Genomic DNA, 13597 nt, shown 5'->3' with positions numbered 1-13597 from the left:
AGCTATTTCTCTCTTTCATTGTGTCATCCTTAAAGTGGAGATGACAGTGTCTAGCACACAGGCGCTTGGGAGGCAGATGCAGGAGAATAACACCGGAGGTGCTGAGCATAGCAAGGGAGCACCAGGGAACCCCTCAGCACATGGGCCACCTGGCAGCACAGAAACCCTTCCTGGGCAGCTGGCAGGTCTAGGTTGAGGCTGACCCAACTCATGTTGGTTCTGCTCCCTAGGCCCCACCAGATGTGCCTCTGTTTTCTGGGTTAAATGCAGTTTCCCTGGGGCTGCGTGCCAGGAATGGAATCAGACCAGGCAAGGCTATGGAATTTGAGGTAGGGGTGGGGCAGGGCCAACCATGGGGCTTGGGGACAAGTCACAGGCCTTGCCCCCCTGGGGCTGGGGCAGGGATTTGCCTTGCATGTCAGCAACACTTGACAGTCCTCTGTGACCTTCCACTGCAAAGGCTCCTGGAAATAGGGACCTGCGAGGACAAACCAAAAACAGCCCCCTGGTCAGAGCGCCACCTGGTGGTGAGGCGGGGAAAGCCAGCCGGGGTGGGGGTGGGGCGGGAGATGGCTAAAGACCCCTGACCCCTCAGAGGCTGCTCTCACCAGGAGGGCACTGGGCTGAGGCCAGGGAGGCCTAGACGCAAAATTTAAAGAAGGATTTGCTCCCAGGGGCAGGCGAGTGTTGTTTTGTCCTGGGACCTGGATAGGACTGAATTGCCAGGGACCTCCCTCTGGGGCCCAGCAGGGCTGAGCCGTTGATGACTCCACTCGTCCAGCCGTACCCCCACCAACCACGGGCCTGGTGCGAGGCTTTCGAGTTCCACCCCAGCAGCCCTTACCCTGTTTTCTCTTCCAGTCTCTTCGCTTAGCCTCTGCCTTCCTTAGAAGATTGTCAAACTCTGTGAACACACGGGGGGACTGGCATGAGCCAAGAGGGGCACACTCCTGAGAGGGGACATTACGACGGACAGAAGACAAGGGATGCGTTCAGCAGACACCAGAGCTCACGGCTGAGAGCCTGTGGGGAACTGGGTACAGGGGGTGGAGGTCAGGGGCCAGGGGTCAGGGGTCAGGGGCCGGGCAGGGCGTGGCTGACCGTCATCCACCAGGGCCAGGGTGATCTGGTTCTTGGCTTTTCCATCTTGGAGCTGAGCAGTGTACGACCCTTTGTCCTCCTCAGACAAGGTCTGGATGATCACTTCCACCAGGCCCTTCTCTCGGTCAAAAGTGATTTTGCGGTTCTGGGGAGAAGGAGCGTCCAGAGTCTTTTTGGCACTCGTCCCATCTTGGGAGACTGGTGTTGTGGGGGCACAAACCAGGGTGTAGTTGGGATGGGCAGTGTTATCAGCCCTCAGAGACTGGAGGGTCCCCGGAGAACCCACTGCTGCTTACACAGATGCCACCCAACCCTCTGGCCTATGGGAACAGGCCCTGGCCCTGCAGCAAAGGGAGTCCTGGGTGCTTGCTGTTAATTACAGTTCAGAGTAAGCCCCCAATCCCTACTGTGCCATACTTTTTGTTATTTTCTACTTTTAGAATTTAATAGAAAAAAAAAGCCATAAAAATATACGGGATACTATAAATATGCCTGTGTACTTGCTATCCATAATTAACACAAGTTTACATCATGTCATGTTTGCTTTAGATTTCTTTTTGAGAAACAAAGTATTTTGGATAACATGGAACTCCTGCATTTCCCCTCCCTGTTCCTCTTTCCTTCTCTTCATCCCCAGGATGATACACAGCAAGCTCTTGCCATCTTGCTGTGTATCCAGTCCATGTTTGGATATAACACATGTATCCATAAATAATATATCACAGAGTTTCTTACAGCTTCAACAATTTGTGTAAATAGGGTCATATTATATTATTCCGCAACTTGCTTTGTTTTTTCCATTTGACATTATGTTTTTGTGACTATCTATAATCAAATGTGTAGATAGAGTTTATTCATTTTTAACTGTAGGCTAGCACTCCATCATACAACTATATACCATCACTCATCTATTTCCCTACTGATGGTATCTGCATTGCTTCTTTTCTTTGGCAGTATTACAAATAAAACTAAAGGAACATCCTAGATCACACGTTTAGGAGTTCCTCTAGGGTATATATCTGATGTGGAATTGCTGTATAACATTGTATGTGAGTCTCAGCTTTACTAGGTATTGCAAAATTGTTCTCCAAAATGGTTATACCAACTTGACACCCCACCTACTGTGAATGCTCTTGGAGCAACACCTGATATTGTCAGACTTTCAATGTATATTTCCCCCTTCACTTAGGGAAGTCATGTGGACTTTCTATTCTGGGATTTGGTTCTTTAATATTCTTTGAACATTTTTTTTTTTACTTGAGTTTGTTGTAGTTTTGTTTATTTTCCTGTCAATCTGTAGGAGTTTAAAAATTATATTCATAGTCTATATTCTTATCCTTTGTCTTTTGCAAGTATTTTCTCCTAGTCAGTTTGTTGATCACTTTAATTTTGTTTATAATGTCTTTTGTCGAAAATAACTTTTAAATTTTGATGTCATCAACTTTATCTGCTGTCTGTGTCTTGCTTAATAATTCCTTCCCTACCATTGGGTCCTAAAGCTATGTTCCTATGTTTTCTTCTAACAGTTTGGAAGTTTTATTTTCCACGCTTAGGTCCTTACTCCTTCTGGTTTTAGTTGTGTGTATGATTTGAGGGAGCAGTCTAATTTTATTTTATTTTTCTATAGGGGTAATCTATTGTCCGAACACTGTGTACTAGAGTCCATACTTTGTAATGTTTCCTCTGCTGTGTGGCACGATTATGCTTGGTCTTTATGCAGAACTTTCACATTTCTCATTTGCTCCTCCTGATCCTGGATAACCAGTCCCACTGTACAGATGCGTAAACTGGGGCAGAGAGAGGTGACAGGGCCTGCTTGAGATTGCACGGCCCACAGTGGGTGGATCTGAGACCTCTGACTTCAAGCCCAGAGCTTGTTTTCTCCTGTCAGAAGCTGTACCCTCTCTATATAACACACGCTTTCTGATGGCTGCTTTACCATCTGGAGATGAAATTCTCAGATATTATGAGACTGAATCATGAGCTTTAAATCTTATAAAGACCATGAGCTGGAAATAGCCATGTTTGTCCATAGAAACAGTTGAATATTGGCAGTTTTTATGGTTCAATCTAATATAACCTATCTACACACATAATTTTAAAAAATCAATGTAATACTCTAACTGGAAAATATATAAGGAACAAAAGTCATTTAAAATAAAGTAATATGCATTCAATATGTAGATGCTTGGACATAACCTCACTAGACAGAGTCCGATGCCTGCACTGATTTATAATGAATTGGTATGGATTTGGGAGAAGTAAGAAAAGCAGGAAGTTCAGAAGTTATTCTGTACAGGAAGAACAGAAAGATAAACAACAAAAGAGTAAAGTGGCTGATGGAGAAAAACCTCTACATTCAGGGTATGTTAGAATTGTGCAGACAATCTTTGTGTTTATACCTAAACCAGGTTTAGGGTTAGGCTTGGATCATCAAAAACATGAATATAGAGTTTTCATCTTAAGACTATCTGGCGGAGCTCGAGAGTTGTGGAGGGCGTGGGAAATGCTTTGTTTGTGGGCCCGCCCATCGTATTGGCGGCTGTCTAGCGCCTTTGTCTCCCGCCCCGCAGGTACTAAAAACCTGGTGCCCCCCACCCCACCCCACTCCACCCCGGGGACCGCGGGAAGAACCAGAGCCGTTTCCGAAATGCCCGCTAGGCGGCGGTACTGGCCTCCCTTAGGAGTCCCGGGCATCCCTTACCGGCGAGCTGAAGATCTCCTTCTCGTTGAAGATGAGATGCAGCTCAGCGGCGGGTGACAACTTCTCTACTTCCAGCCAGAGCCGCACCTCCCCTTGCTCGAGAATGTCCACGTTCCAGCCGGAGATCAGCTTGATCACTGGGAGGCACAGGGCCGGGAGGCGTGGGTGGGGGTCCCCTTCGCCCCTCCCACCCCAGACCCGTCCCACCTGGAGCAAGCAGTTGGCGCTTAACATGCAACTGGGCTTGGAGGGCCTGAAGGAGGCACCATTTGGGGAGGGGGGAGACAATCTCTGTGGAGCATTTCCTCCCCCAAGGTTTCTGGGGGCAGGGGTTCTCAATCTGGCTGCGCATTGGAACCCCTGAGGACTTTCTAAAACACTGATGACTGGGCTCCATTTCCAGAGATTCTGATCTGATCAGGCTGGGGCATGGCCCGGGCTCCCGGAGTCATTCCAATGTGCAGCCAAGTTTGCGACCCCCTGCTCCTGGGAGGGACAACCTGGGGTTGTTTTCTGGCTCTGCACCTGACTCAGCTCTGCTCAGGACACCCAGGGGCCCTGCGGGAGCTGCTTGAAGCTGGCGACCGGCACCGCTTACCTGGGTTTCTGATCTCATGGCTCAACTTCTTCAGCTTGCCCAGCTCTGGGACAGGGAAGAACAAAGAAGAACTCAGAGAGAATGCGGTGCCAGGGCCGGTGGGGTCTATGGAGCCATCCCTGGGTCCTGTGCTGGGTGCAAGACCTGAGCTCCACCCCCTACCCCGCTCCTAGTTTGAGGGCACTTGGCCGCTCAGGGGTGGAAGAGAGACTGGGGGCTGCTGCTGACCCCCCTGCTGTTTTTGTTCTCCTTGTCCTGCGAGGCCTAGACCAAGTCTCTCCTCCCTGGAGAAGCACCAACTTCTGCCACGCTCTGCGTCATCTCCTTTAGTCCTCACACAAGGCTGTGGGTGCACAGTATTGTCCCCGCCTTGTAGGTGACAGCTTCCAGACACTCCAGGCTCCACTGATTCCCGAGCCCCATTATTGGCCCACTGTCGTATGGTGTCCTGGTGTCCAGGGATCTGGGCTGCAACTTCTGCAGAGGGCGGTCTTGTTTGCTAACAGTTTCTCTGTGTTAGGGCTCAAACGAGCTCTGAACCAATATGAGGATCTGACACCCAGTAGGTGCTCAATAAATATGTGTTTCATGGATGAATCTGCAGGGGTAAGCCTCAGTCTTTAACATGATGCCAGACTCATGGCAAACACCTGGTTAAAGAACACACATGGAGGGAAGCAGATTTGGCTCAACTGATAGAGCGTCCGCCTACCACACGGGAGGTCCAGGGTTCAAACCCAGGGCCTCCTGACCCGGGTAGTGAACTGGCCTACGTGCAGTGCTGATGAGCACAAGGAGTGCCGTGCCACGCAGGGGCGTACCCTGCGTAGGGGAGCCCCATGTGCAAGGAGTGCACCCCTCAAGGAGAGCCGCCCCATGCGAAAAAAAAGCACAGCCTGCCCAGGAGTGGCACCACACACACGGAGAGTTGACACAGCAAGATGACGCAACTAAAAGAGACACAGATTCCTGGTGCCGCTGACAAGAATACAAGTGGACACAGAAGAACACACAGCAAATGGACACAGAGAGCAGACAATGGGGGGGAAGGGAGAGAGAAATAAATAAAAAATAAATCTTTAATAAAAGAAAAAAAAACACACACATGGAAACATCACTTTTATGGATGTCTTTGGTGTGCGTATGAATCATCTAATTGTATCTACTTTAGTGTTTTAGGTGGGGCTGTCAGTGACTATAGTCCCCTTTTACAGATGAGGAAACTGAGGCCAAGAGAGGTGAAGTGGATTGCCCAAAGTCAAACAGCCAGCAAACTGTGAAACTGGAACTGGAAACTGGGACTTGGCTTCTGCATCTTAGTAAGATCAAAAGGTCTAATGTGCAATCAGCAGGGAAGGCAGTAGATGAGGGCTGACCCACAGTTGCCATGGAGACAGCAGAGAATGAAATCTGTCAGTCACTAGCACTTGATTTGGTTCAGTTCAGTTTAATCCATCAAACATGGATGGCCCTTTAGACACGGCATTCAGTCTCTGGTTTGCCACAGTCTCCACTTCTCCCTGTTGCCGTCCTCATTCCTGAAACCAACTGCCTTTTGCAATTTAGCATCTCACTTGCATGGCTACTTTTCTTAGCCTATGGAAGGAAGCAAACTAACTCTGGCACCTTTGTATTTATCAAAAGTATTAAAATGAGAGAGACAAAAAGAAGGTGAACTCCAAGAGGCAAGGATTTTTGTCCTTTGAATTCACTGATGTAATTATTCCCCAGTGCCTAGAACCTTACCTAGCGTATGGTAGGTGCTCAACAGATACTTGTTGAAGAAGTGATTGAATGAATGAATGGGTGAGTGGGGATCTATTCCTCTGTGGAAATTGCTGCATCCTTCAGTTTTGCTGTTCCCTTGCCCAGCCTCTGAGGACACTTGTGTTTGTGACCTTGGTCGAGGGCTGCCTTTGTGGGAGGAGGCGGCGGTGGGGTGGGGGCTTTACCTTCTTCGGTCAGCTCGTGGCTGGCTGAGATGTCTTCATCGGCATCGGTGACCACCACCGAGTAGGTGCCCAAGTCCTCAAGGCCGGGTTCTTTCAGGATGACCTTGGACCTAGCAGAGAGAGGGCAGCGATGTCTCTGAGAGGGGCTCCTTGGCCTTGTGCACTGGAGCCTGGGAACTAGAGAAGCTCTCTTGGCGCCCCGCGTCCCACCCTGCACACTGTTGCACCTCCTTGGGGGCGCCTGCCTGGGCAGCTCTGGCCCGGCACTGTCAGTGGTCCCTGGCTGGGGGACTCTGGCACAGGGTCTGCCCACTGCCCTTCTCTCCCCCCACGACTCAAGCCATGGGCTTTCTTTCCTGCTGGACAGAGCCAAGAAGCGCCAGGCTACTGGGGAAGGAGACGTGGGGTGCTTCACAGGGGCCCTTGTGGCCATCTGGTCCCAACCTCTCATTCACAGATGAGGAAACTGAGCCGAGAGAAGCCTGCAGGAGCAAGGTGCTGGCAGCCCAGGCTAGAAACCAGGCGCTGGCCCCGAGCGCCTCCCTTGGAGGCACCGAGGCAGAGACCCCCACGAGTCCTTGTGAAAAGTGATCCCCATGCGAATGCTGGCCTTCCAGCCCTCGCAGGCTCTCTCCCCCCTTCTCCCTAAGGCTGCCCGTCAGCACCCTTGGTAAAGGACTGCGTAGCCCCTCATGAACCGGCTACCTGGGGGTCCTGGCGTGGTGTCCCACCCAGCGGCTTCTGCCAAGCCTCTCCTTGGGCCCTGTTGAGTAGCTGTGCCCCCCTCGCGTCACTTACCTGTTGTCTTCATCCTCGACCTTTACCCTCTGGGGGTCCAGTGGGCCCTTGTAGTCCTTGGACCACTGAAACTCGGAGGAGTCGGGGGCCTCCGGGGCTTCGAAGGCCAAGTAGATGAAGCCCTCCTTGTCGACACCGACCTCGATCTCCCGGGCGTCTGCGGGGAGCAGCCCACGAGGGCAACGGGTGTTTGAAAAAACAAACCAGGTCCAGCCCCTCCCCTGCTTAAAGCCCTCCAGCCCCTCCCCTGCTGAAGGCCCTCCAGTGGCTTCCCAGTGCACTTGAGTAAAGGAGGTAAACCCTCGGGCCTGGCATGGCCTGGCTCCTTCTCAGCTCAAAGGTCACCTCCTCAGAGAAGCCCTCCTTGACCAGTCTGGCTAAAGTACGTCCCCCACCACATCGCCCGCTTTAATTTCCTTTACAGAATCAGCTGTGTAATTGCCCACTCGTCTACTGTCCATTCCCCTTGCACCCCTCTCCCCCCCACACACTAGAGCAGGGAGCGAGCGTCCTCCTTCCCTGCTGCATCCCCATTGCAACGTGGGCGTCACTGCGTACTTGTTGGATGAATGAATAATGGAATGAGTGGGAAGAGGACGTGCTTCAGAGTTAGGACAGCTGGCGGATTCTGTCGTACACTAGCTTTGTGACCTGGTCGTTTAACCTCTTCGAGCTATGATAGAATCAGTTCTAAACTGGGGCCAGTGACGACCCCTCCCTCAGGGGCTTGTGTGGGAACCGAGCACAGTGTCTCGCACAGGTAATAGGAGGGGACCTCAGGAGTTGTGACCGCAAGATGGACAGAGCCACATGTGGAATCCAAAACGGAGCTGGGTGTTTTTAAAAATATCCATAAAGAGTTGTACGGCCCAGAGAACATGGAAGAATGAAGAGGCCATCAAATTGTATGGGAAATGTGTCTTGGGATCCCACAGAAATATGTGGGGGTGGGGTGGGGAGAGGAAGCAAGCAGGAGGGGACAGGCAGAGCTGGAAGCAGGGCGGCGTGGCGGGTGGGGGAGGCCCTCCTCGGAGTCCTGCCCCCTGCCGCGGCGCCCTCCAGCCCCACCCTCGTTTCGCTCCGGCTGCAGCGTGCCGGGCCCCCTACCTGGCTTGTCTTGCAGGAGCACGGGGTCGGTGGGCATTGACGGCTGGCCCAGACCCGCTGAATTCACGGCCTGTACCTGGAACACGTAGCTCTTCCCTGGCTGCAGGTCAGAGACCTGGGGGCGGTGGGGGGTGGGGAGGCGAGCGTGAGCCCAAGGGACAGCAGAGTCACCTTTTCCACAATCCTGGCCCCGGGATGCAGGGGTCACTCATTCGTAGAACCCTGGAAGGCAGAGACTGCCCTTTGGGGTGGGGCCAGGCAAGGAACCCCTTGTTTTCCTGAATTCCAGTATTTTAAGGGGTTGCTCCACCTGGACACCTCCCATGAGTGTTGCACCTGGAGTGCCACGGCTTGAAGCTTAACTCACCATCCCCCTCCCAATGAGGAGACCTTCTCCCTTCCTGTGTTCCCATCTCTCCCAGTGATACCACTGTACATCATATCACCCAAGTGACAAAGTAGGATCATCTTGGACATCTTTTTCTTGGGCCCTTTTGTCCAGTCACCAGGTTCTGCCCATTTTATTTCCTTAGCACTTCTTGTAAGTGGCCTCTCCCCCCAGGTCCAGCCATGGCCTCGATTGAGGCATCATAGCTTCTCATCTGGATTATCCCAACAGTTTCCTAAACAATGTCTCTGTCTCTAGACCCCTTTCCCCCAGTCGCTCTTTCCCTCTCCCGATCTCTCTGGATGCCAATCTGGTCATGCTTAAATCTTCCAGTGGCCTTCAAGGTAGAGTTCAAACTTCGAGGTTTGGTGCCTAACATTGTCTCATTCTGGCCTTTGATTTCTGTCCTTTTACTTCTCTCCTTGCTCCTTTCATGCCATGCTTCCTGCAAAGTCCCCAAATTCATCATGTGGTTTCATCTGCCTGGACAGCCCTCCTCCTTCTTGGTCCAGCTAACTCACCCAGCTCCAGAATATGCTAGAACTCCTGGGAACTTCTCTGACCTTCCTCCTTTGAGCTCCCAGAACCCGCTGGGCTCCCCTCCATTGTAGCATTTATCACGCGGTATTGCAATGGCCTGTTACCCAACGACCATGACTGATTTAGCTCTTTGTGTCCAGGACCTGGCTCCAGATCTGGCATTAAGGAGGTGTGAAGAATGTTTAGTGAAGAGTGAGTGAGTGAATAACAGCCAACCCTGCACATTCAGAAACTGCTGCCAAGTGCCCAAAGGTCACCCGGCCCTATAAGGGGAAGTGCCATGGTGTCTGGCTCTGGAGCCAGCTCTCCAGCGCTGGCTGACTCTCGACTGTAGGGAGAGCAGCCCTGGGGCTGCAGAAACTCTGTGGAACCTCAGAGCCTCTCCACTGGCCAAGGCTGTTGCTCCCTGATTCTGTCTTAGGTGGCCTGAATTTCATTTTTCCAAAATGAATGTCTTTAAAATTTTTCTGTTTATAAAAGAAGTACATGCTGGTTGGGAAAAATTGAAAGCACTAACAAAAACTATAAAAATAAAGAATTAAAGCTCTCCTGCAGTCCCACCCCAGAGTCGACCAGAAGGAACAATCTGGTAAAATCCTTTTAGACTTTTTGATGCAGATGAATCAGGTAGAAGCATGCTATGTCCCTTTTTCTACTTGCTAGTGATCTTGTTCTTTCTATCTACATTGTAAGTTTTGGGCTTTGTGAACCTGCCTTCTTTTCTCTTGATGCTAACTACTGGGGTGCTACCGTGTGGTCTTGACACTACACACCTTCCTGCCAGTTGGGGAAAGACATCTCAGGAGGATGAGTCGGGGAAAATATTCCCTTCTCTAGAGTTGCAGAATCAAGCCTAACCCCATCATGGAACTGTCCTTACAAATGCTGCTTCGACGAAGGAGGCCTGAGACATGCTGGCTTCAGAGATGGTGGCGACGGCCTAGGAAATTGGCCTTTGATGGCCTGGTCATCTGAGTCAAGAATTTCTATCTGCTAATAATGTTTCAGTCCACACCTTTATTTTCTGAAATGTTTAAATATTTGTGAGTTGTCTTGGTTCTGCCAGAAGAGGATTATTTGTACTTTTCTTTTCTCCTACATGCATAGAAGTTAAAACTACCACCACTGGGAATGAATAAAACCCATGATTCTGCTAGATTTCTTATTTGCTCAAAGAGTTTAGAGTTTGTTTCTCATTTAAATCAACAAATATATACATATATACATACATAAACACACACACATATATACATATTATATATTATCTAGCATATAAATATCCTACTCTGTATCCTGCTTCTCCCCCCTTAGGCACATATCTGGATATATTTTCATGTCAAAACATATATATATGCATATATACATATGCTTTATTTCTTAAACTAACTAGTGTTTTATACTACCTGGCACAGTATTCCACTTTAAGGACACACTATAATTTATTTAAGCAAACCCCCTACATTTAAGTTGGGTCCAACTTTAGACATGATACACAATGCTGCAATTGAGCATCATTGTCCTGAGGTCTTGACACATGTGCCTAATTAATTCTCTATGTTTCGATCCCAGAAGCAGCATTTTTGGGCCAAGGGGTATGGCTATTCCAATGCTGATGCATCTGGCTGATTATCAAGTGCATTTTTAGGAAAGATTGTGCCCAGTGTGGAGCCAGGTAAGACCACCTGCCAGCCAGAGGTGGGAGGCCTGGGCCTTACCTACTACCAACTTGCTGTGTGACCCTGGGTGAGTTGCTCCCCATCTCTGGGCCTCTGCTGCCATTGTGAGGGCAGTGACCTCTGAAGGTCATTTCAATGCTGATGTCATGTGGTTCTGCCATGTCCAGAGGCAGGGAAGGCTTCAGGACTGGTCAGAGGATGGAGGGGCAGGGACTCACCCTCAGGTGGGTGCCAGAGATGGGGTCTGGGGTGACTGGTTTCCACTGCTCAGAGCCTTCCTCCTGGAAGCTGATCTTGTAGCCCGTGACCGGCCCAGCTCCCGTGTACAGCGGGGCCTCCCACTGCAGCACCAGGGAGGCGGCCCGCACCTCGGACACCCGCACATCATAGGGGGGCCCTGCGGGAGATGGGGCAGAGAGGGCGTCAGGCGGCCAGCAGTCAGTCGGCCGGATTGCCAGTCCGTCAGTCACAACCAGGCCTGGGAGCGCCTGCTCTGGGCACGGTGGGGACCTGGCCGGCCTTGGCTTCCTCACAAAGCTTGACCCTGGACCTGACATTGACTGAGGCTTTGAAAAGTGCTTAGGACTCCTCCCCGGGGAGCTTCCCTGTGCCTGGCCACCCCACCCCAGGCAGCGTTAATCCTTGGAATGACTTTGCCATCTCCCTATTTAGTGCAGGGCGAAGGGAGTGGCCTCTGGGGTCAGAGCTCAGGTCCCATTTCCCTGTCTCCAGTTATGGGGACTCTGGGCAAGTTACTTAACCTCTCTGTGCCATTCCCTCATCTGTCAAATGGGGCCAGTGCATTGTGAGCACTCATGAGGTGCTTTACACAAAGTGTCTGGCACACAGGGAGGACCCAGTCATGTTAGCTGCTGTCATACTTGCTGCGCTCAACAGCGTCGGGAGGTTGTGGCCCTCCTTCCTAGGTGGAGGGGCTCACTGGGGGAATGCTAACGGGACCATGGGAGCGTGTGCAGGGTGACCAGCGGTCTCTGCTTGTCCAGGACTGAGGGCCTCTTGAGCATGGACTTTCCGTGGTAAAATCAGCAAAGTTCCGGGCAACCCGGGGCTTGTGGGCCACTCGAGCGTGCCTTTGGGGCTTGAGATTGGTCCGTGGCCAGAATCATAGCTCGGATAATGTGTGCAGTTAGGAGATAGCTTGTGCTGGGGGTACAGGGTGGATCTGTTGGCCAAGGGCAGGGGTCCTGTAAGGTAGGGTTAAGGCTCAGCCTGTGTCAGGGGCCAACAGAGCAAGCTTGAACGTACAGAGAACACAGTGGCATTCGTCTCGCTGGCTAGATTTGGGGGGTGGGGAGGTGAGGGCAGCACTGGGCTTCAGGTCCTCTAGGCCTCTCACCTGGCTGGGGCATCGTCCACTCTTTGCACTCAAACAGGCCACTGGGCGCCGACAGCTCGCCAACACCTGCCCAGTTTGCTGCCCGGGCACGGAACTCGTAGAAGTGGCCTTCGCACAGGTTGCTGACCTTAATGAGCAGAAACACAAACTGAAGGCCCCGGCTGGGCAAGGAAAGGGCTGAGAGGAGAGATTCAGAGCAGGAAGGTATGTCTATGGGGTCTTTAAACAAGATGGTCCAAGTGCGTCCGCACTTGAAAATTTACCGGGTTATTGAGGCAAGAGAACCCGAGGTGTCTGTCAGCCTCAGGGCCTCAAAAGCGACCCCTGGCCTTCACCTGCCCGAGTGATGACGATGACGGGAGGCTGGCGGCCAAGTTCCAGCCTTACCTTGCAGACCTGTGTTGGGATTGGCTGCTGGTTGACCGGATGCCAGTCTAGCTCGTCTGCATCGTGCTGGTCCAGGAAGTAGCCCAGGAGCTTGCCACCTCCACGCCGCTTGGGGGGTTTCCAGCCAATAACCATGTCGTTCTTCCCGCAGTTCAGGAGGATGAAGTCGTACGGGGCAGACGGGGTAGCTGTGGGGAGGTGAGCAGGGAGGGCAGCCGCTCCGCAGGGCTGGGGGGCCCGAGAAGCCTCCCCCACTGGGCACCCACCCTCCTTGAGGGGTATTCTCTCGGCCAGTGGCATCTTCTGGCGCCCTGCTCCTGCCCCCTGAGGGCACCTGGGCTTCCGGTTTCTGAGGGGATCTCCACCTCCCAGAACTGGCCCGGCTCCATCCATGGCCTCAGGCCATTGTCGCTTCCTCCCCAGTGGACAGGGTGGTCAGGCTCAGTTCCCCTTCCCCCCGTGGGACTTATATCCCTCCAGGATGCAACCGACGGGCTCCCACCCTCTGCCCACCCCAGGCTGCCCCGAGAGGCTTGCAGGCCGGACCTGCCACTTCAGACTTACCCAGAGCCTGCTTCACCCTGATGGGTTCGGTGGCGGCTGAGCGCTCCCCCACCCCCGCCTCGCTGACCGAACTGACACAAAACTCGTACTCCTTTCCTGTCCTCAGCCCCGGAACCGTAAACCTGGGGGAGAAGTGTGCAGCCTTCAGAGAGGCCGAACAGCTCAGAGACATTCTAGAACACCCTGGGCGACACGTGGCTACCACCACTTGAGGGACCTGGCTAGGTCTTATCAAAAATACGGCCCTCCCCCCATAGCAGTGCCTGGAATGGCAACGGGAGCATTGATCCTGGAGACTTTAGAGGACGTTGGCTCTTCTGGGGCACACCATGAAAATGTACTCCAGACACACGGTACATCTGCAGTGAGCTTTGGACCTCACCCTTGAAAAAGAATGATGACTATTATCCGCACTGATGTGATTC

The 13597-nt window shown here is 52.1% G+C and overlaps 1 protein-coding gene across 1 annotated transcript in view; it reads right to left on the bottom strand.

Moving 5' to 3' along the window:
* MYOM3 (myomesin 3) overlaps window positions 1–13597 on the bottom strand; it is a 47337-nt gene that overhangs the window by 10224 nt on the left and 23516 nt on the right. Inside the window, exons 17-28 of the mRNA XM_004465394.5 lie at window positions 13173–13294; window positions 12609–12796; window positions 12222–12348; window positions 11083–11261; window positions 8261–8375; window positions 7154–7310; window positions 6356–6465; window positions 4404–4448; window positions 3806–3942; window positions 1102–1246; window positions 845–904; window positions 411–478 (exon numbers count right to left, since the gene is read on the bottom strand). Coding sequence (XP_004465451.1) covers window positions 411–478; window positions 845–904; window positions 1102–1246; window positions 3806–3942; window positions 4404–4448; window positions 6356–6465; window positions 7154–7310; window positions 8261–8375; window positions 11083–11261; window positions 12222–12348; window positions 12609–12796; window positions 13173–13294 — 1453 coding nt within the window. The remainder of the gene's footprint in view (window positions 1–410; window positions 479–844; window positions 905–1101; window positions 1247–3805; window positions 3943–4403; window positions 4449–6355; window positions 6466–7153; window positions 7311–8260; window positions 8376–11082; window positions 11262–12221; window positions 12349–12608; window positions 12797–13172; window positions 13295–13597) is intronic.

Source organism: Dasypus novemcinctus, chromosome 9 (assembly GCF_030445035.2).
Source record: "Dasypus novemcinctus isolate mDasNov1 chromosome 9, mDasNov1.1.hap2, whole genome shotgun sequence".
Classification (NCBI taxonomy): domain Eukaryota; kingdom Metazoa; phylum Chordata; class Mammalia; order Cingulata; family Dasypodidae; genus Dasypus; species Dasypus novemcinctus.
Note: the sequence above shows the minus strand (reverse complement) of the source record. Positions and strands in the feature narration are given on the sequence as shown.